The 21,631-nt window shown below is 56.2% G+C and overlaps 2 protein-coding genes across 10 annotated transcripts in view; both read right to left on the reverse strand.

Annotated features, from left to right (window-relative positions):
- The window catches only part of KHK (ketohexokinase), a 15,998-nt gene extending 4,503 nt beyond the window's left edge, over positions 1-11,495 (reverse strand). Inside the window, exons 1-5 of one of the 8 annotated variants that reach the window (XM_040224430.1) lie at positions 10,797-11,398; positions 7,342-7,458; positions 3,249-3,383; positions 1,346-1,418; positions 367-513 (exon numbers count right to left, since the gene is read on the reverse strand). In XM_040224430.1, coding sequence (XP_040080364.1) covers positions 367-513; positions 1,346-1,418; positions 3,249-3,383; positions 7,342-7,458; positions 10,797-10,888 — 564 coding nt within the window. In that variant the 5' untranslated portion in view covers positions 10,889-11,398. Of the gene's footprint in view, positions 1-366; positions 514-1,345; positions 1,419-3,248; positions 4,590-7,341; positions 7,459-10,796 lie in introns of those variants that run through there. The other 7 variants (XM_040224427.1, XM_040224426.1, XM_040224431.1 and 4 more) reach the window with 7 other exon arrangements.
- Positions 11,496-11,785: 290 nt separating this feature from the next.
- On the reverse strand, positions 11,786-19,782 carry EMILIN1 (elastin microfibril interfacer 1). Of its 2 annotated transcripts, none has more exons than XM_040224418.1 (8): positions 19,130-19,782; positions 18,042-18,191; positions 17,379-17,599; positions 14,138-16,057; positions 13,643-13,759; positions 13,248-13,265; positions 12,971-13,108; positions 11,786-12,547 (listed from the first exon to the last, which is right to left on the reverse strand). In XM_040224418.1, the coding sequence occupies exons 1-8, from the start codon at positions 19,297-19,299 to the stop codon at positions 12,210-12,212; spliced, it is 3,072 nt and encodes a 1,023-aa protein (XP_040080352.1). In that variant the 5' UTR covers positions 19,300-19,782; the 3' UTR covers positions 11,786-12,209. The 2 variants fall into 2 exon arrangements, with proteins under 2 accessions (XP_040080352.1, XP_040080353.1); XM_040224419.1 differs by having other exon boundaries at positions 18,042-18,167; positions 19,130-19,781.
- Positions 19,783-21,631: the final 1,849 nt, after the last annotated feature.

Genomic DNA, 21,631 nt, shown 5'->3' on the forward strand with positions numbered 1-21,631 from the left:
GGGCAGGGCAGGCAGCTCAGGACCAGCCGGGCTCATTCTTCCCTTCCAAAGGAAAAGGCAGGAGGCCCATTGAGGAGAGGCTGGCCCTGTGTCTGGCTGTCCTGGCCTTGTACAATCTCTCTGGAGATACCCATGAGCCCCCTGGGGTTGAGAAATTCTACTTCTTGGCTACTGTGGAGGTCTGTGCAAGAGCCCAAAGCAGGAAGTCTGTCTCTTTGCTTTGCCCCCACCTGCCAACATCACCATGTGTGAAAGGCAGGATAAGGGAATACTCAGACTCCATTTAAGAACCAAATTAAGCTGGATGTGGCTGAGAGCTGGGGGGAGTGTGTGGGGTGGGGGGTGAGTGCTGCCGGGGATGCTTACCACATCTCCATAACCAAACAGCTGGTACAGCTCCTCACGTGGCTTCTCCACCTCCACAGACACCTGGATCTTGCTCTCTGGAGGCTGCCTGGCATTGTGCTGTTCTATCCGCTGTAGCATCTTCACCTGCTCTGATGCGTTCCGGCCCTGGAGCAGAGCAGGGCAGGGCAGGCAGCTCAGGACCAGCCGGGCTCATTCTTCCCTTCCTGCTGGAACTATGGGTGATGGGGGGAGAGGAGCCAGGGCTGCTGAGCTGGAACTCATCCTAAGTCTCAGAATTCCAATGCTGTTATGGACCTTATCAACCAGCCCTCCCATTTCACAGATGAGAAGACTAAAGAATAAAAGAGACTTTCCTGGGACTTCCCTAGCAGTCTAGTGGTTAAGACTTAGCACCCCCAATGCAAGGGGCATGGGTTCAATCCCTAGTCAAGGAACTAAGGTCCCATATGCTACACAGTGTGACCAAAAAAAGAGAGACTTTCCTAAGGACCACAATAAATTAAATGACAAAGCTAGGACTAGAACTCAGGACTTCTCAAGATCTCCTTCCATCTAGACTCTAAAAGTTCTCTTGGAATGAAGACTCTAGTTTCCTTTATTTGGGAGCTGGGTTGGGGCCTCTCATTCCTGCCTTCCCCAGAGTTAACAGATCAGGTCTCCCACAGGCTGGCTCCTGCCAGAGGCTGAATCTGGAGGGGGTGGGGCAGCCTGTAACAGAAAGCATCAGACTTTGCCTAGAGCCAGCTTCCTGCTTCTGGTGCCTATATCCTGCTGTGTGATCTTGAGTACATTACCGAATCTTTCTGGGCCTCAGTTGCCCACCTGAAAACATAAATGAGGACAGAGAGGGGATGGGTTGGGCAGTGCTGGGCTCATTTATCGCTAAGGAACTCCATGGTTTGAAAACCAAGGAGGCAGAACATGCGGAGGGGCTGGAAGGTTGAGGCCCTCAAAACACAGGTAGGGCAGGGCTTGCCTCAATGTGGATCCACTTGAACCGGGTCAGCTCAACCTTCTCAAAGTCTTTAGCGGACACATCTGGCAGGTTCCTGAATCACAGAACAGAGAAGGCGCAAGGTGAGGTCAGCCAGAGCCAAGATCTCTAACTCGTTGCTAGGGCCCCTATGCCTGGCACTGCCTGCAGCATGGCAGGAAGCTGGATCTATAGCACATGCTTCCGAGGCTCAGCCCTGGAACAGACCCTGTTCCAGGCTAAACTTGAGACCACTCCTTACCCCACTGAGCTCCATCCAGATGGGGGACTGGAGGCAGTTTCCTAGGGTGCCCCTTCCTGTGTTTGAGGCTGTGATATTACCTAAAGGCAAATTCATCCACCGCATGTGTCAAGTAAGGGGCCAATCTACATGCTCTGGAGACCACATCTCCCCAAATGCTCTAAGAGCACCAGGGACTACAATTCCCAGAATTCCTCTTGCCAGTAGCCCACACAGCTCCCAGCATGCAGTGTCCTGGGAAACTACAAAGGCGACTGCTATTCTTCCTAGAGCTCGGGTCTGGTTCTACTCACTTCTGGCTGCCTCAGCAATGTCAGCACCACTGTCCTGAGTTTGGCAGCTCCATGTTATGATCCTGAGATCAAGGTTGGTGATTGAGGATGAATTGATTTTTGGCTGACTTAGGTGTGGAAACCTGGGAGGGTCTGCCTTGATCTTCCTTAGCCAGAGACCTACACACAGGCAGTGGCCTCCCCTCCCTGTTCTGCACTGAATCCTCCCTCGATTTAACTAGCTGCCTAACTATGTCCCTTCTGAGGTGCTTCCCCATTGGTAAACGGGGCTGACCCTTAGCCTAACAGGCCTACTGCAGCTGGAGATAATGTGTGTGGATATGCCTGGACCGAGGCCAGTAGGCAATAGACAGTTCTCCTTGGAGCTTCTCTCCCTCCCTTCCTGTGAATACCCATATTGTGTCCCTGATCAAAGTTGCTACAGAGTGTTGCTCAACGGGCAGATGACCAAGCATTGCCCAATGGGAAGATTGCCTCTAGGGTGTATGCCTACCCACTCATTCGTTGGGACACAAAGAGCCCAGGGCCACTGGTTACAAATCTTGTCCTAGAATGACTGCCCCTCCCCCAGGCCCAGTGGTTATACTGGGCAGTAGGGTCAGCTGGAACCCCAGGGCAGTTGGGCTTGGGCCATCTCAGCCCTAACAGAGTACCTGGCACACACACACACTAGGTTCTCAGGAAACTAAACCTCTGAGATTTTTCAGGAGGGAATCTGGGAGAGAGAAGTCTCTCCTGGCAGCCTAGGACCCTAAAATGACCCCCCCACCACCACCAGGTTAGCAAATCATCAGATGGCCCTTATCTGCTGACCCAGTGTCCCTCTTCCCTCTTTCAGCAATGGCTGTGGATGGTATGTGGAATTTGGTCTAGCCTCATTATGCTGGACCCTTGGGAGTGGCTCATCTTTTTTGAATACCCAAACCCCAGCTCCTGGTGCCATGCTGCAGGCTGGCAACCCTGGAAACTCCAGTGTGCCCCCTTCAGGGATCAAGATGGTTTGAATCACATCTCCCATCCCCATGCCCTCAGAACGACTTACCCACCCCCACACCCAGGCTTCTGATTGGCTAATTATGGAGGAATCACGTAATAAATTACATTTTGTACAGGTCTGCCTGCCTCTCCTTGGTGTTGACCAAGGCTAAGTCACCAGGCAGAGCAAAGCTCACCCCTTCCCACCTCACTTGTCCCCTAATTGAAAACAATTCCAAAATCACTGAACAGTATGGCATAGGGACAATTTCTGGTACAAAGAGGGAGGCCACGAAAGGCAGGCAAATGGGATGCCTGTGTGGCAAGCGAGGAGGCTGATTGGTGGGCTATGGCGGGCCAGGCCAGGGGGCCTTACGTGTCGTAGAGTACAATGGTACGGGAGCCATTGGAGTTGTTGACGATGCAACAAGAGCACGGGGTCTCCCCTCTGCTCTGCCAGGCCACCTGAGACACATCCACGCCCCGCTGCCTGAAGTCAGCCACCAGGAAGCTTGGTGGGGGGAGCCCGAGCCAAGGGAAGGGCAAGGAGACACAGATTAGAGACTCCAAGTGGCCCAGGCCTTCCAGGCCTTCCAGTGGGGAGCACACAGGCCTTGGAGAGGAGGGTCCTGCTCTGGGGGCTGAGTGATGGTGGCAGCAGCAGCTGGCAGGGTGCAGACAGGTGTACAAACCTGTAGGCATGTAGGATGGTGCGGCTACCGCTGGCCTCGCTGATGATGACTGTGGAGATGGGGACGGAGCCTGTGGTCTGAAAGACCATGTAGCGGAGGTCCACAGAATAGCGGCGAAAGTCGTCCAGGACAAAACTGCCAGGGCGGAGTAACCGGGGAGGTGCAGTTCGGCGGGGATTTGGGGATTAGAGGGTAGGTGGCAGGGCCACCGGGGACCCTGGGGTGCAAGCGGAGAGGCTAGGAAGGGACTGGGGTTTGTCACAGGCTTGGGGGGACAGGAGAGGTGGGAGAGCATGGCTAGAGCTCAGGGAGGAAAACCCTCATGGACATTCTTTTAGGTCCTAACTGACCCTAGCCTTTGGTCTGATTCAAGCAGGAAAGATTTTGCTAGATGGGGTGGATTTTGGGACTGAGGATATGTACCCTGTTCGAACCAAGCAGGTGAAGGCACTGTGGCCTGCACCATGCAAGACAAAGCAGTATTAATAATTACAAGGTGATACTTTGTCCCCTGGAATTCCAATTGAGCTATTTCAAATCCTAAAAGATGATGATGTGAAAGTGCTGCACTCAATATGCCAGGAAATCTGGAAAACTCAGCAGTGGCCACAGGACTGGAAAAAGGTCAGTTTTCATTCCAATCCCAAAGAAAGGCAATGCCAAAGAATGTTCAAACTACCGCACAATTGCAGTCATCTCACACAGTAGCAAAGTAATGCTCAAAATTCTCCAAGCCAGGCTTCAACAGTATGTGAACCGTGAACTTCCAGATGTTTAAGCTGAATTTAGAAAAGGCAGAGGAACCAGAGGTCAAATTGCCAACATCCGCTGGATCATGGAAAAAGCAAAAGAGTTCCAGAAAAACATCTACTTCTGCTTTATTGACTATGCCAAAGCCTTTGACTGTGTGCATCACAACAAACTGTGGAAAATTCTGAAAGAGATGGGAATACCAGACCACCTGACCTGCCTCCCGAGAAATCTGTATGCAGGTCAGGAAGCAGCAGTTAGAACTGGACATGGAACAACAGGCTGGTTCCAAATAGAAAAAGGAGTATGTCAAGGCTGTATATTGTCACCCTGGTTATTTAACTGATATGCAGAGTACATCATGCAAAATGCTGGGCTGAATGAAGGACAAGCTGGAATCAAGATTGCCAGAAGAAATATCAATAACCTCAGATACACAGATGACACAACACTTATGGCAGAAAGTGAAGAACTAAAGAGCGTTTTGATGAAAGTGAAAGAGGGGGAGAGTGAAAAAATTGGCTTAAAACTCAACATTCAGAAAACTAAGATCATGGCATCCAGTCCCATCACTTAATGGCTAATAGATGGGAAACAATGGAAACAGTGTCAGACTTTATTTTTGGGGGATCCAAAATCACTGCAGATGGTGACTGCATCCATGAAATTAAAAGACGCTTACTCCTTGGAAGAAAAGCTATGACCAACCTAGACAGTGTATTAAAAAGCAGAGACGTTACTTTATCGACAAAGGACTGTCTAGTCAAAGCTATGGTTTTTCCAGTAGTCATGTATGGATATGAGAGTTGGACTATAAAGAAAGCTGAGTGCCGAAGAATGGATGCTTTTGAACTGTGGTGTTGGAGAAGACTCTTGCGAGTCCCTTGGACTGCAAGGAGATCCAAAGGAAATCAGTCCTGAATATTCACTGGAAGGACTGATGCTGAAGCTAAAACTCTAATACTTTGGCCATGTGATGTGAATAACCAACTCATTTGAAAAGACCCTGATGCTGGGAAAGATCAAAGGTGGGAGGAGAAGGGGATGACAGAGGATGAGATGGTTGGATGGCATCACTGACACAATGGACATGAGCCTGAGTAGGCTCCCGGGGGTTGGTGATGGACAGGGAGGCCTGGCGTGCTTCAGTCCATGGGTCACAAAGAGTCAGACATGACTGAGCAACTGAACTGAACTTTGTCCCCCGGTTCCCTCTGCCTGCCCATCCCCCGGTACTCCTCTCTTGGAAGTCCTTCCTGTCCTCATGTGATTCCTCTCATTCCACACCTGCCTTCATGATGCCCAGCCAGGAGGTGGTGCTGCCTTGGTGGGGGCCGGGGGCCCCGCTCACTGCCCTCGCCTTCCACAGCATGGTGAGCCCACCCAGTGCCTGAGGCCCCTCAGTATGGGTCCAGAACTCCAGCTCAGAATCCCCTCTGGTCAGAATGAGTTGTGGGGGCAGTCCCTCAGGAAGACTGCACCAGCAAAGCAGGGAGACCACCCCGCCCCTCCCAGCTCTTTGGAAATGCAGAGTCCTGTCACCAGGAGCTGGCAACTACACCCAGTAGTGCAGCTACCATCCTGGCCTTTCTCACTATGACTGGACCCCACTTTCAGCAACACCAAAGCTGGACAATACAGATTGGTATAAAGGTACCATATCAGGGCATCATTCTTTGTCTTACACCTTAAGGATCCTGTTTAAAGTAGCTTTCCCAGGTGGCTTAGATGGTAAAGAATTTGCCTGCAATGCAGGAGACCCAGGTTCAATCCCTGGATGGGGAAGATCCCCTGGAGAAGGGCATGGCAACTCACTCCAGTATTCTTGCCTGGAGAGTCCCATGGACAGAGGAGCCTGGGGGACTACCATCTGTGGGGTTGCAGAGTTGAACGTGACTGAGTGACTGACACTTTTCTACTGCACGGATGGAAAACAGGATTTGGTTTGCCACATACCTTTTAGTCCCCACAGTGCCAGGCACACGGGAGGTGCTCACACAGTGTTTGCTGAGCATGTGGGGAGAATTTGGAATGGCACACTTATCAGCATGACTGCTACTCAAAGTTGGGCCTGCCACCCAGAGCAAGAGGCCCCATCTCACTCTAGCTGGGAGGAAAGGCAGCTGCTGAAGAGGGTTGGCAAGTGAGCAGTTGTTGGCTCTGGGTCCCTCTGTCCCACCCCAGAGGGCAGGCTCTAGCCCCATTATTTTCTCCATGCTAGTTCCTAGGGAAAGGAACTTGGCTGCAACTTGGGGCTGGGCTCTAACAGCGTTCAAAGGGCTGTGCTTTCCAGGCCAACAACCTGGCAGCCTGCCCCTGTGCCCACAGTAGGCAAAGTGTGGGCCTCACCTCCTGATAAGTGCTTGCTGAGTTGGCAGTGCCAGGGGTCAAAGAGCTCTTGGGTCCCTGCAGCAGCCAACACAGAGCAAGTGCATGGGCCACTATGGGTGGCAGCCTTCTGGCCAATGGAAGCATGGGTCTGGGCCCAGTTTTAGCATGTGGCATCGGGGTGTCCTTGGGCAGGGAGCTCTTGCTGCTTCAGTGAACATCAGGGACACAAACACTGGCCCTGCCCCCTCAGTTAAGAAAGAAACTGTGGGCCTGGACCCTGGGACCACGGATGCTGGACACCCTGGAGGGAGGGTGAGTACAGCATGTCCCTAACCGCCTTCTGCCACAAGCACAGGAAGGACAAGGGACGTGAGAAGGGCAAAGTCACATCCACCGCAGAGAGTCTGTTGGAAGCAAGGAAGGAGAAGGTGGGAAGCTGAAGCAGGCTCCAGGGAGTGGCCAAGGAAACAGGCTGTGAAAATGAAACCTTGACAAGAGCAACATTAATGACTGAGCAGCAGATAAGCCACACCAGGGAGAGTCTGGGATGCTGGTCCTCCACTCCCCCCCGCCCCACCACCCATTTCTGGAGGTCACAAACCATTTCTCAGAGACTGTCCAAGGCTGTCCAAAACTGGCCAAGGCTTCCTTCTCCCCCTACCCTGAGGGCCGCCCTTCCCTGCTCCCACCACTCACTCGGCAACGTGGCCCGGGGCCAGCGAGCCCATGAAGGCGCAGGGGGCTCCAAGCAGGGAGAGGACAGTGCAGGAGTTGGATGCATTGCCTCCACGTTGCCATCTCTGGGACAAGCACCTGCAAAACACAAGGAGGGTCCCTGCAGCTCCAGCAGACTGAGCCCTCGGTAGGGCCCCCAGAATGAAAAAGCCAGGAGGGCCCCCTCAGAAAGTGTCCAGGCCAGCCTTAGGCTCAGCAAAGGGAAGAGGCCCAGGTGAGGACCAGATCCATTCCCCAGCCCAGGCTAAATTCAAGCTCACAGTGATTAATATCTGTCTCCCACTATTCTTATGACATCAGGAAAGCACTCCCTCAGTGTCGTCAGTTTGAGGGTTCCACTGACTCTAGGTTACCTCCTCCTCTTTAACAGTGACCCAGTTCCCCACCTTCCCCCTCCTCCCATCAAGCCTCCTCCTTGAGAGTTGCCTCTTCCCAAAGGTGGCAAATCTACTGCTGCTCCTGCCTTAGGACAGCCCATTTCAGTAATAATTTAGACTAAAATGATTAAGACAAGCAGCAAACCTGGACACTGTATGATCATTTAAGAAGGTGGGGTGGGGGAGTTGCATGGTAACTTCTATCTGTCAAAAGTTAAAAAGATTGTTGAGTGAAGACAAATGTTTCTCCATCTTTTTTTTCAGCTTTATTGTGATGCAATTGACGTATAACATTTTGTACATTTAAGGTGAAGAGAGGGATGATTTGATATATGTATATACTGTGAAATGATTACTACAATAAGGTTAGTTAACACATCCATTCCAGCACATAGTTGCCTTTTATTTTCCTTTGTTTTTCTCCATCTTTACTGAAAATATAACAAAAGGAAACGAAGTCAGGATACACCTGATGGGCTATCATCATCAACAAAAATGATAACTCACCCATATACAGTCAGAGCACTGGAATGATTTTTCATTTGTGTTCCAATAATACTGTGAGGTAAACAGTGCAGGCTGTTATATTTATTCTTCCAGTTTAAAAAAGGATAACAATAATAACTGCGGTAGCTTACCATAAGGGGAACAAGCACCAAAGAACCACTAATTAAGAGAAATAAGTAGAGATTTTAGACTAAGGTATATTTGTACACAAAACTTAACACTGAAGTTCCCTTTAGCCTTTGGAAAAGGGGGCCATGATCCCGTGAGAAAGAAGGATACTAATCTGTAAAGGATACAACATTTCTCAAGCTATGAGCTTTAGAGAGATTTTCATGCTGTGAAGAGAGAAGCCTGGAGAGACTGGACTTGCTCAGAGTCACACCAACAGTTAAGGACAATGCTGATACCAGAACTCAGGTTTCCTGACCCCAAACCACTCCAAATGCTTTGTATTTTTAACTGGGTCCCAGCCTGAGGAGGTTTCAGAGAAAGGGGCTATAGCTTTACTCTGTGGAAACCCTTCAAAGTCACACGGACGCCCAACTTTCTGTGCAGAAACGCTCTGCTGAGCATGAAGATGCTTTCTGGAAGGCCCTTTAGGCTTGGACTCTGAGAGGCCAGGCCATTCCTCAGGGGTCTGGCTGAGTTCCAGGCAGCACCTCCTGAGGATTCTCTGCTGCCCAGGGAGAGGGCCTGGGACAGGAGGGGCTGAGACGCTAGGAAGGCCTGGGTCCCCACTCAGGTCTGCCCATCTGGGAGGCACAACAGAGTCCAGGAGCTGGGCTGGGTGGGATGGACACATGGGAGAGAGGCCGTGAAGACAAGCAAACTGCTCCACAGAGGAGCAGAACCATGGGTCTGGGGGATGAGGAGGCACCCCCTGAAGGGCAGGGGGCAGGGAGGACATGGTAAGGGTCTCTTCAGAGAGGCACCTCGCTTAGTGCCCACCTTCGGAACCGGCCCCCATCGGGGTGACTAGTAGGCTCTGGTCCCAGCCTCCTGACAAGCAAGCTCAAAGGGGCTGGGACTCAGCTCTAGTGGGGCAGGCACTCTGGGTTCCCCCGAGATCTCCCACAGTTCGTAGAGAACCTGTAGCCCTGGAATTCACTGTTCTCCTGAGAGTAAGCCTATCCCTCACTGTGTACCAAGTCCTGGAGCCGACTTGACCTTGGCAGGTGGGTGAGGGCCATACAGCAGCACGTCCTTGTGTCCAGCCCCCACGGTGCCTTCACCCTTTGTCGGGGGCTCTAACATCTGGCAAACAAAGCAACCCAAAGCAGAGGGTCACTTCCATGAGATGGGCAGCAGCAAAGGAACAGGGAGCACCTGAGAGGACAGAGGGCTGGAGACCTAGACTTAGGACACGTGAGTTTCACTACTGCTCTGCCACTCATTAACTCTGTGGCCCCTTACAGAAACTGTCTCATTTCTCCAAATCCTTAGCTTCCTCATCTACAAAGAGAGAACAGGGCTGATCCTTACATGCTTCCTGTGGGCTGCTGTGAGGAAAGCGTGTAATAATGCCTGTGATAGTGCTGTATGGATCCAAGCCTGAAGAACTCTCGGCGCTCTCCCCTCAGTGAGCCTCATGATTACTGGCACTGTAGCATCTTCCCAAGCTCAATCTTGAACTCGCCTTTCATCCAGTTCTTGGCTGAGAAAACTGAGAGCCAAGAAGCAATTCTTCTCGGTATTCTAAGCACTAGACTACCCCAAGAGAAAGTCACAGATTCCACGCACTGGAGTGTCTTGGGATAACGTGTAATGGTGCAGTTCTTATCAAGAGTAAATATAGGAACCAACAAATGACTCTTCAACTTCCACCAGACAACCAAGAAGGGTGTTTTTCACTATGTTGTTCACTGAGTACTGTAAAAAGGACTTCTGGTAAATTCCTTTTGGAATTCAGCACAAGGAAAAAGTCTGTATAGCTCATGAACCAACTGGACCATAACTCATAGCATCTCCAAACTTGCCTGCAGTGCCAGCAAGCCCTGAGATACAATGAAGCTCAAAGACCACGGTTTACAATGTTTTTGAACAGTCTAACTGCACATACTTCTTATTGTAAGCTACCTCGAAAATACTGTTTAAAAGAAACAGATGAGATCTATAAGTGGTAAATAAATTAGAAGTAAATGCTGGTGATAGGCACGTGCACAGGTCTTATTAAAAAGGAAGGCACTGCTTTTACACCTTCCTAGCTGTGTGCCCTTCAGTTAAGTCACTGCGTCTCTCAGGGTCTCTGCTTGCTTAGTCTACTTGGTAAAATGGGGATAACGATGTGACAGGTCCCAGGGTTGGAAATGGGAAGTGGAGAACACAATGCTATCCAAAGCCTGGAGCTTAATACTAAAGGCCTCAATTCTTTCCCAGGTCCCGGGCAGAGGTCATGAGGCACCGGCTCCCAAGGCGACTCTCACAGCCTCACTGCGGGGCCCTGGCTTCGCATCCCTGGCAGTCTTGGCCGCCTGGCACAACGCGGGGGCTGCAGCGGCCCCTGGGGTCACCAAGGGGCCCGGGCGCCCCTACCTGCTGTCCGTGTCCTCCTCTGGGTATTTGTCCATCACATTGATGATGTCCAGCACCACTAGCCCCACGCACAGAATCTGTTTCTCTTCCATGAAGCTGCTCCCGGAGCTTTCTGGCCACCTGGCTGACGGGGTTCCTCCCTGGTTCTGCCTCCTATCCGGGTGAATGGTGTCCCGGCTCCCAGAGTCTGGCTCCTCCTCCGCGTTCGGAGCTCCTCCTCCAGGGAGCCTCCGGGGGCGGCTAGGGGTGCCGTGGGGTGCAGGGGACGGAGCTGGGCGCTTGCTCCCCAAGACCACCCACTCCAGAGGACCTGGGAGCGCAAACCGCAAGGTCTCGGTATCCGGCCTCTCCTTGGCAATCTGCGTGGCCCAGGAAATGGCTAGGTCTTCCACTTCTTGCCCTCAGTTTCCTCAATTGTCAGAAAGACTCGGAGCTGATGCAAAGCTCTCTAAAGCGTAGCTAGGCAACCTCCTGAACGCCAAGAGAAAGTACAGCAGAAGAGCATCCCGTGCCCCGCCCGCTCCCGCACCAGCTGATTCTCCAGACCCCAGGCCCGCGGGGTTGAGTCGGGCCTCGCAGCTGCGGCCTGACCCGCAAGCATCCCTAGCCGCGGCTCGCGCTGTCTCGGCTGCCCCGCCCCGCCCCCGAGGTCGAGCCAATCCAAGGCCGAGGCCTCGCCTCTGCCGCGGAGCAGTCGGGGCACGCAAGGTGGGCCGCGGCAGTCACGTGACGTGAGACCCCGCCCAGCGGCGCCGATGTCGCGGGTCCCGGCGCCCTCTGGCGGACTCGGGCGGAATGGGCGCGATCAGGAGGAGGGCCTGGCTGGGGCTTTAAGCGGAGGACGTGCTTCGCGCTCGCGCGTCCAGAGCAGGTGCAGGCAGAGCTAACTCCGGCCAGAGCTGAGCGCGCGAATCTGGTCAGGGGCTCTCTCACCCCTTCCCCTGTGTACTCCTGTCGACCCATGAACACATAGTAGAGCAGACGGCTTGTTTAGTTTCAGTTTTTGTTTTTTTAGAAAAACCAAGTGTCTTTATTCCTGAATAGTTTAGTATGGCAGTGGGGGCCGGAGCCCCCTCGAGAGAGCCCTGGAGCCGAGGGACTCGGCCTGGAGGCCAGTTGGGGGAGCAGAGGGTGCCAGGATGGGCCCCTCCGCAGTCCGGGTCCTGCAGGGACGGCGATCAGGCCAACGGTCTGGACGAGAGGACCCTAGCGTCCCCGACTCGGTGCACTCCAACCATGGGGAGGACGCCGCTCGGCTCGGGGCGCTTCTGCTGCGGCTCCCCGGGGGTCGGCGCCGCGTCCCAGGCGCGACCCCGGGGAGCCCGGGCCCCGGCTGGCTGTTTGGCCGCGTAGACACTTCGGGCCGGTGGGACCCGGTCCCCCCCTGACCCCCGCTCTTCCCCACCCCGCCGTCTACGCCTGTTCGAGCTCCAGGTCTCCGTAGAGCAGGGCTCCGCTGAAAATGGTGAGCGGTTCCTCCGAGTGCGCCAGCTGCCCCATGACCAGGTCGATGCAGACCGTGTCCCCGACCTGCAGCGGCAGGATGAGGCTGAACACGCCTAGGGCGCCTGGGCTGGGCTGGCTCTCGGCCACCGGCTTGTTCTCCAGGCCCTCGGGCTCGTAGCCACCGGAGTCTATGCGAGCCACGCCCAGGTTGGAGCGGGACAGCACGGCCTCCACCTTCTCGTGCCGGTGCCCCGTGAGCACCGCGCTCAGCAAGTAGCGCCCTGCCAGTGGCGCCGTGAACACGCCTGCGGACAAGAGTGAAGTGAGGAGGCGAACAGGTGGCAGGGGCCGGGAAGGCGTCCGGGAGCCCTTCCAGAACTGTGCTACGGAGGGACCCTCTGGGTCTTTTCTACCTCTGCTACCAGGACCTGAGCTCCACAGACGGCAGGGGAGTCGGTGTTTTTGTTCATTTCCGCATCCCCAGCACTTGAGGAGTGCCTGGGCAATAGCAGGCCCCCAGAAAGAGCTGTGGAAGGATAGGCTCTTCCCCTCGCCACCCACCTCTCAATCCAAGTTGTGGTGAGAAGGGATAAATGAAGGAGTGAACAGGGTTTCCCCAAACCAGAGAAAGAAAGGATCCAGCTTGTCTGAAAGGGCAAGAATGAGGACATATCACCGCACAGCCTCCCCGATCCCCCCAGTGCCCAGCTGCCTGTTTCCAGGCTCACCGGTCTCTGGATCGTAGTAGCCCCCATCGTTGAGCAGGACTCTGTCGAAGGGCACCGTGCCTGGTTCAGACCGGGGCAAACTCAGGGCAGCTGAAAAGGCTACCCGGGGCGCGGAGGCTGCTGGTGCCCCCTCGGGTCCTGGGGTGGGGGGAGGGTGTCAGAGTGGATGCTCAGTGCAGCCCCCTTATTCTCCACCCCCCAGGGCTGCCTGAGGCCCTCCATCCTCCAAATCCTGGTTCGTGTCCCCTCCCGCCAGCGCTGAATGAGGGGAACTTACCCTGTTCACCTTGGGGACCTGTGGGGAGAGAAAAGGGAGCAGTGAGAACTAGGGCAGCTCTCGCTGAGTCACTCAGCAAACACCTGCTTTCCCACTGTGCCAGGTGCTATGCAGTCCCCCAAAGCAGAAATGGGGAAGACAGATGGGATCTATTTTTTCAACCCTGTAGGCTCAGCCACAGTCTTCAACACAGCAGGGAGGCCACCCATAGTCAACTGGCCAGCACGCTGACTATCCTATCTCCTAGTTACTGTCCTAGTCAATGTCAGCCATGTAGGAGCCCCAGTTCCTCACCCTTTTCCCCCTTCTCTGTCAAGTTCAGAGTAGAATGTCAAGCCCAGGGCTGCCCAGGGGGGTGGCAGCCCTGGCTGCAGCAAGTTTCTCAGCCCGCTCACCTGGTGGCCCCATAGGCCCCTTTTGTCCATCCTTGCCTGGAGGTCCTGGAGGTCCAGCAGGGCCAGGGGGTCCCTGCATCCCAGGAGGCCCTGGTGGCCCAGCCTCACCTGCAGGCCCTACGGTGACAAAACTGGGTTGAAGGAGAGCCATAAAAACGAGTTTCCAAAAGACAAGGAAGGTGGTGGATCTAGGGACAGGGTGATGGGGCCCCTTGCTGCCCATGCTGGGTACCTAGGCAGCAGAGCAGCACCCCCCCTCCACCCACAGGCCTGTCTGAGCCATCAAGGAGGGTGGGGAGCTGGGACCTTGGGTCATCTCTTGTGGACAAGCCAAGCCCTGGGACAGCGGTGGTTATGCAATTCATGCAGAGCAAGGTAAAGAGCAAGTAAACGAGGTTAAGGCTAGGCTGTTGTAGGGTCAGGGGAGGGGAAAGAGAAGACTTGAAAAAGGTCCAACCCCCCCCCCCCCCCCGGTGCCTCCTCTTGCCCGCTCACCAGTGAGGTCCTTCAGGCTGAACTGGTGAAGCTGGTCCTCCAGCAGCAGCAGGGAGCTATTAAGGGCACCCAGCCGCTTGCCCAGGCCGGCCTGCCCCTCTAGCAGCTTCTCCAGCAAGGCTGCCTGTGTCTGGCTGGTGCTGTTGGTTTCCCGTAGCCCAGCCCAGAGCCCAGCCACATGTCTGGAAAGGCCTTCACGCAGGCCCTGCAGTCCCCCGGCCACCGTGTCTAGCCGCTCACAGACTCCCTCCAGGCGGCCCAATCGCCCCTCTAGGCTGGGGCACTGGCCGGCCTGTGCCTGTCCCTCCTCCAGGCCTCGGAAGCGCTCCTCACTCTCTGTGGCGTGCTCTGTGGCCTCCTGTTGCAGTCTATTGATCTCAGAGATGATGCGGTCCTTGGTGGCTCCCAGGTCAGCCAGATCAGCACCCTGGCCCTCCACGGTGGTCTGCAGCTCATGCAGCGAGTCATTGAGGGAACTGAAGGTGAGAATGACCTCGGAGAGTTCTCCTTGCAGGGCCTGGAGGGCCGAGCCTGAGCTGCCCCCGAACACACTGAAGCCATCCAGCGGCCCACGGCTCGGTCCCCCGACCCCAGGGCCGGCCCCAGGGCCCCGGGGGGGTAACAGTGGGCAGGAGCAGCGCTCCACGCCATCCCGCAGGCGGCCGAGTTCCTCTTGTACACCTCCACAGGCGCCACAACCCTCCTCCCCACGGGCCTGCAGCAGCCCCTCCAGTTGGCCCAGCCGTGCAGCTGTGAGATTCAGCTGCAGTGCAAACTCTGCAGCCGTCTCGCCCAGGGCATCGATGCGACCATGGAGCAGGCCCACCGCCCCTTGCAGTTGCTCCAGCGCGGCCTGCTGGGCCTCCCCAGCTGCTCCCAGCTTGTGCAGGTCTGAGCCCACCAGCCTCAGCTGCCCCTCACTGTCCAGCACCCGGCGCTCCAGGGCACTGAGGATCTCCCTGACCTGGGAGTCCTGCTCCCCAGGGGCCCCAGAGCAGAGCTGCCCACATGCCTGCACTGCCCCTGCCACCTGCTCTTCCAGCTGACTCAGCCGCCCCGCTAGCTCCCCGCTCACATTGGTCAGCTGCCCCTCCAGCTTCTCTAGTTTGCCCCGGGCAGCAGGTAGCCAGTGGCCCAGCCCCCCAGGACGCCCCGGCCAGCCCTCCTCCTGTTCCTCCGAGGGGCCCAAGGTAGAGTTGAATCGGTCCTCCAGGCGGGAGAGGCGGGATGCTAAGCTGGTGTAGCCTGGAGGGTGGCCCCCCTGCCCAGATGCTCCTCCCAGGTGGGTGCCTCGCCGCCCGCTCAGCACTGTCACCGAGCCAGCCACAACGTCCAGCCTCCGCTCCAGCTCGGCCAGTCGCCGGCCCAGCTCTGGAGGGCAGCATTCCTGAGGGGCCCAGCGGCCCAGGGCCTGCCCCGTGAGGTGACGCTGCCGCTCCTCCATGGAGGCCAGTAGCTTCTCCAGCGCTCGCAGGCGCTCCCTGTCTTGCTGCTGCTGCCGTCGAAAGCCATCCAGCCCTGCCAGGCACACGGAGCACGACTCCTGCAGCCGCTGCTCCAGCTCCCGCAGCAGCTCCTCACTGTGGCCAGGAGGGGCCGGGGTGGGGTCTGGAGCCCTGCTGCTGCTGCCGCCACTGTGATGGTTGTTCAGATGGCCCAGCTCCTGGTCATGGGTGGAGACGCGGTTGTCCAGGAGCTGCAGCTGCTGCTGGATCTCACTGAGGGTTTCGTGCACACCCGGGCGGGCTGCTGCATCTGCCGGCTGTTGCCTCCCATTAAAGGCCGTCTCCACGGCCCTCTGGACGTCTTCGGTCAGGCGCCCGCTCAGTCCCTGCAGGACACCCCGAAGGCCCTGAAGCTCCTTTGTCAGGCTCTGCACCTGCTCTTCCAGCTGCTGGACCTTCTCGGACTCCCCAGGACCTGGCAGAGAAGGGGAGGGATAAGGCTGAGGGGCTGGTCCCTACCTCCTAGGGACCTTCTCTCCCCAGCTCCAGCGAAAGGGCAGAGTCCCAGCTGATTTGGCCATTCCTTAGCTGGGTGACCTGGGCAAGAAAAGATGGAAGGAAAGAGAAAGCAAAACAAAACCCCAAAAAAGAAAAGATGGAAAGAAACTCCATTCACTGAATGCCTCTAAGTCAAATATGCACCATGGCTCCTTCCCCTTTACAATTGCATTGCACAAATACCATTGTGTGTTTTAGTCGCTCAGCCATGTCTAACTCTTTGCGACCCCATGGACTGTAGCTCGCCAGACTACTCTGCATGGGATTCTCCAGGCAAGAATACTGGAGTGGGTTGCCATTTCCTCCTCCTCATTCCTTCCTTCCCAAACCAAGAATCAAACCCAGGTCTCCCTCCTCAGAGGCAGATTCTTTACCATCTGAGCCACCAGGGAAGCTCATTAGCTCTTCCCATTTGATAGACTGGGAGATAGAGGACCAGAGAGGTTAATTAACTAGGCCATGGATTACAAGTTTAATATGGTTCTATCATCCAGAATGCCTCCTAACTTTATGGAAACTGTTTCTGCAGCTGAAAAAAAGGAACTGACAATACATCGCTTCCGCAGGGTGAGTGAAATGTGGATGTGGGAGGCCCCTCTCCACACCACCACAGGGACAAATACAACTCTGAGGCAAGCTGCAGGGGATCTGGCTGGGTGTTGGAAGAGTCAGCCAGCAGTTCCTGTTTCCATAATTACAGCACGGCTATCTCCCTGGCAGGCAACACAACACATCTGCAGTGCTGGGCAACGGGGACTGCTGCATTCTGGGACCTGCAGTCTCTAGAGGCCACTGGGGCGCCTGGGACCTGTAGTCAGCTGCAGTGCATGCTAGGACTTGTAGTCCCAAGTGTCTATCCCCTTGGACCAAGCTTGTCCAAGGAATTCCCCGTTCCTCCCGCAGCTGTTCCCAACTAGGAAGTATCTTGGCCACACGTGGGCGTGTGCGAGCACATTCTCTTTCTCTGCCTTCCTTTTCTCTGGGTCTCACTCAGTCTCTCTTCTCTCACACACTCACTCACACACACATACACACAACCCCACACAGACATTCTGTCTCTTGCTCTCAAGTGTGGAAAGGAACCTCAGGGATCTCATTAACTATCTCTTGTTCTGCACCCTCCTCCACCCCTCGGCCCCCAGCCCTGACCTGGAGCAGGGGTCTCCCCATAGCAGCCTGGCTCCATGCTTTTCCCCAGCATTGTCCCCACTCCTCTCCCCAGCAACTCCCATACTCACCTTCCCCTCCCAGTCCACTCAGATGGCTGCCCGCACTGGAGCCGGAGAGGTTGGGGCGGGCGGGCTGGGGCCGGGGCCGCGGGGTGGTGGGTGCGGAGCCCAGCGCCGGGGCCGGGCCCTCTGCACAGTCGTCGCCCCCGTACCCCTGGCAGCACCTCCATTCCATATCTGTCACCGTTTTGTAGGCCACGTGGTAGCGAGGGCGGAGGAAGCTGCGGTACCTGGGAGAGGCGGAGGGAGGCCCCTTACTCCCCCTGCCCTGTCAGTGATGCTGGCCCCTGTCCTCAGAGATGGGCTGCTGTTCACGGGCTAGGTCTGTCCCTCGGGCTGGGTCCCTCTTACTGGCCAGCATGTGGCCTTGCTCAGTTGACAGTTGTCAACCAGTTGGCCAAAGGCCAAATCCCTATTCTTCCTCCCCTTGTTCTGTGCTGGAGCTTTGAACTCCTCTCCTTGAATGTGGCCAGGCCCAGAAGACACATTCCCAAGGCTGGCAGGGTGGTCCAAGTGAGTCTGCCCTCAGTATCCCACCCGCCAAAGAGTTGCCTCAGCATCTCCTCAAATGGCTCTCAACGAAGCCCCTGGTCCTGCCCCTGGCTACCTGCTTTGTACAAATGCCCCAGGTTGGCAGCCCTGGCCCCGCCCCCACCAGGTACCCATCCTCACATGATGCTGCGGGAACACTGGGGCTGGCCCCAGCCACAGGGCTGGTAGTCGGGCTTGACGAAGGTCTCCACTCCATCCTCAAGGACACAGCTCACTGTCCGGGTCACCACATAGGCACACCAGTTCCTGCAGGCACAACCCCACCTGGGTCTCAGGGCCAGAGACACACATTCCGTGGGGAGGCCTAGGGGCTACCAGAGGGGCCGAGGGAGGGTCACAAGATGAAGGGCCTCTGGGGACCAGGGGGAGCTAGGGCTTTGGCAGGGACAGCTCCTCACCCCACCCCACCCCCCACGCCTTCCCGAGTAGTAGGAGGCAATAAAGACTTTTCAAGATGGGAACAGGAGGCCCAGAAAGCAAAACCACAACTGCGGGATGTTGATCCTCATGGCTGGGCTGCCTGGGGAGCATCTGAATTCACGCATTCATTCATGTCCCTTTCTGTCTCAACCCCCAACTTGGTGTGGCCTGCGTGAGCTGGCTGGCCAGGTTCCCTGGTGATCCCCTAGCTTCTCCTCACCCTTCAGGGGAGTGGTCAGAGCAGGCAGGGGTCCAGCTCAGGGTTAAGGAGAGAATAAGCCATTGATGAGCCCTGCCCGCCCTGGGGCTTTCAGTTCTACACTCTTGGCCCCCTGCTCCCCCGGCCCCCTGCTCCCCCACCCCCCACCACCGGCCTCCACTCCGTGTCAGCTGGAGAAGGAAAGGAGCAGAGGAGTGGTGTGGGAAGCGTGGGTTACTGCATGGGGCTGAGGGGGCCCTAGCATGGGATGAGAGGTCTGCCGAGACTCCCAGGCTGGTGTGGGCTGGCAGTGACAGGAAGGCCTGGCCCGTGGCTCTCAGGATAGCTTCCCTCGGCACCTAACGTGGAAGTGATTCCTCCTGAGGTTAGATGGGGTGGGGGGGTACCTATCTATTCCAGGGGTCCCTGAAGGAAGGCGGGTATGCGAAGAGCCACCTGGTGGCTGGGTTTCCTCTTCCCCCTTCCTTTTCTCTAGTGTGGACAGCCCAGAAGAACGTACCCAGGGCAGGGGCCAGGACACCCACCCTCCCACCTACCCCCAGCCTTGGGCTGAGACCCAGACTCCTACCTGTGGCGGCTGGCAGGTCGGGGGGCACTCTGGGCCTGGGTGCCCCCAGAGCTGAGGGCCCCGCCACTCCCAGTGTAGAGGCTGTAGCCGCGAGGAGGGTAGCTGGCTGCCCCCACAGCGGTGGTCAGCAGGCAGCAGAGGTAGCAGCTCCAGAGGATTCCGAGGGCCATGGTGGGGGCGCTCTGCGGCGGCCCTCAGAGGCACATCCTGGCCTGACCACTGGCGCCTCTGCCTGGAGCGAGGGTGGGGGGGATGCCGCTGCCCTGAGGGACAGCAGGTCCTGTCCCCAGCTTCCTGCCGGCAGCCCCCAGCCACACACCTCCTCCTTGGCTGCCTGGCCTGACCCCTCTCCCCCTCCTCTTTCCTCCTCAGGCTCCTGTCTGTCCCTCCTTCGATTCCTTCCGCTCTCCTCTTCTCCACTTCTGAGGGGAGTTTGTTCTCTGTGCCCCCCCTACACACAGCCCGGCCTCCTGCGCCTGGTCCCTGGCCCTCTCAGATGCTGCCTCCTGGGCCTCCACCCCCTCGCTCCATCTGGCCCTCCTCTGGTCTCTGCTGTCGGTTTTCCCCAGTGACCAGATCCTGGGGGTGACAGGGCTTTGCCCCTGTGGCTGCTCAGAGGCGCAAGAGTGGCTGTGGGGCGGGCCCTGGCCTCCCGCCTCTCTCTCCCTCACTCCCCTCCCTTCCCCCCATGTCTGGCTGGCGGTCCAGCCTCCCCCTTCCTCCCCCCACCTCTCCAACCATCGTGCGCCACATCTGCTTCTTGTTAACTCCGGGAAAGAGAGAGAGAAAAAAAAAGGAAAAACAGAGAAATGTGGAGTTGCCGCCGGGCTTGGGGCCAGCCTCTCAGACAGGCCACATGGAGCGGAGCCGGGGCCAGAGCTGGGGAGGAGGCCCAGGGCTGGTCACTTAGACAGGGAACGGGAGCTGGAACCACAGCTCTCCTGGGGCCAGGGCAGGGCCCCCCCCCGGGAGAGGAGCCCTAGGAGAGGTGGAGAGGAGAGCCGTAAAAGGGAGAATGAACTTGCAGGGGCTCAGCAGAACCGCCACTCACCATCTAGTCCAGCTGCCTCCTTTTATAGATGCGACAACTGAGGCCCAGAGTGGGAAAGTATCTTGTCCAAGGTAACACCGCAAATCAAGAATATGGCTCAGATTAGAATCTAAATAGTATACCCAGGTCAGTGGCTTGGGAGGAAAGAGGAGGAGAGGAGCAAAAGCTACTGGACTAGGGAGCAAAATGAGAAGGACTCCACTGAGGCCGGCAGGAAATTCAGAGAAGCCAGAGGAAGAAAGGAGTCGGCAATGGAGAGCAACTTCTGTCAAGCATGGAGAGGACATGGGCAGGAGGAGAAAGACTTCATTCTCCAAAGGCCAAGTGATCATGGGTGTCAGGCTTGTCTGGGTGAAAGCCATGAGTGGGGGAGGGGAGGCAGGGAGATGAGTTTGGCCCTATCTGTTTAGCCTAAAGGAAGTCACTCCCTATCCCAGAGCCAAGTCTGATAGCCTCTGAGGCAGGCAAGGAAGTTGACTCAACCACCAGCCTGTCTGGTAGGCTCCTCGTGAGATGTCCGAATCTGTCAGCTGGCCCCCCTCACCATCTGGCCCTCAGCATTGGGTTCTGTCCAGGTCTCCCTGCGTGGTGGGCCACTTGGGAGACAGAGGCAGAAGTACTAAACTGAAATCAGGCGAGAGTGTGGGGTGTGGGCACTGACGAGGTGCCCAGGGAGCAAAGGCCCACGAAGGACTCAGTAAGGAGCAGCTGGTCCTGTTGGCGGACAGGAGACAAGAGAGAATGAACACAGGCTGGACGGCCAGAAGGCCAGGGGGCCAGACAGATGGATGCTGCGCTCCGGTTAAGAGGAGGAGAAAGACAGCTGACTGCTGCGGGGAGTCAGAGAAGAGCTGTTGGAAGAAAGAGAACCTGATCGGTGTTGGAGGGAAAAATGAACCACAGAGACAAGGGGAGGGGAGAGACTTCAGGTTGGCAAAAGCGGTCTGTCTCAGTTTCCTCATCTGTAACATGGGAATAATAGTACTCTCCTCCTTCCTCGTTTTGTGAGGATTCAGTTAATCCATGTAAAGCATTTGGAATAGTGCCTGACATGTGGTAAATGCTACATAAGTGTTAGCTCTTCTCTGTGTCAGAAAGTCAATTGTGGAAAAAATCAGAGAGAGCCTCAGAAGACTGGTTAAGAGCTTGGGTTATAAGTTTTTAGTATGGGGGTGAATACGGACACAGAAAGAAGATTTTCTCGGCAAGAGCAATGGACTGGGTGTGAGAGCACAAGAAAGCTGGTTCTGGCTTCTCCTCTAAATAGTGTTATCACTTTGAAAGAACCCCCTGACTCCACTGTGGGTCTGCTGTCTGTCTGTCGTCTCAGGTCCCTTCCAAATTCTACGTTGCAAAGTGATGTCAACCTGGGAGAGCAGGCTGTGGCTGCTTGGTGAGTGCCTGGGGGATGAGGGACCAGATGAAGGGAGAAGATTCCAGGGTTTGAGCCA

The sequence above is a fragment of the Oryx dammah genome, unplaced genomic scaffold (assembly GCF_014754425.2).
Source record: "Oryx dammah isolate SB20612 unplaced genomic scaffold, SCBI_Odam_1.1 HiC_scaffold_25, whole genome shotgun sequence".
Taxonomy (NCBI): Eukaryota; Metazoa; Chordata; class Mammalia; order Artiodactyla; family Bovidae; genus Oryx; species Oryx dammah.

What these genes read in the sequence shown, in the direction of transcription:
- EMILIN1 (XM_040224418.1), bottom strand. Translation starts at nt 19,299, where the DNA reads ATGGCCCTCGGAATCCTCTGGAGCTGCTACCTCTGCTGCCTGCTGACC. An exon ending in CGACCTGCCAGCCGCCACAG is followed by an intron (nt 18,192 to 19,129) that starts GTAGGAGTCTGG and finishes TCTGGCCCTGAG; the next exon opens with ACCCAGGTGGGGTTGTGCCT. An exon ending in CAGTGTTCCCGCAGCATCAT is followed by an intron (nt 17,600 to 18,041) that starts GTGAGGATGGGT and finishes CGCCTCTCCCAG; the next exon opens with GTACCGCAGCTTCCTCCGCC.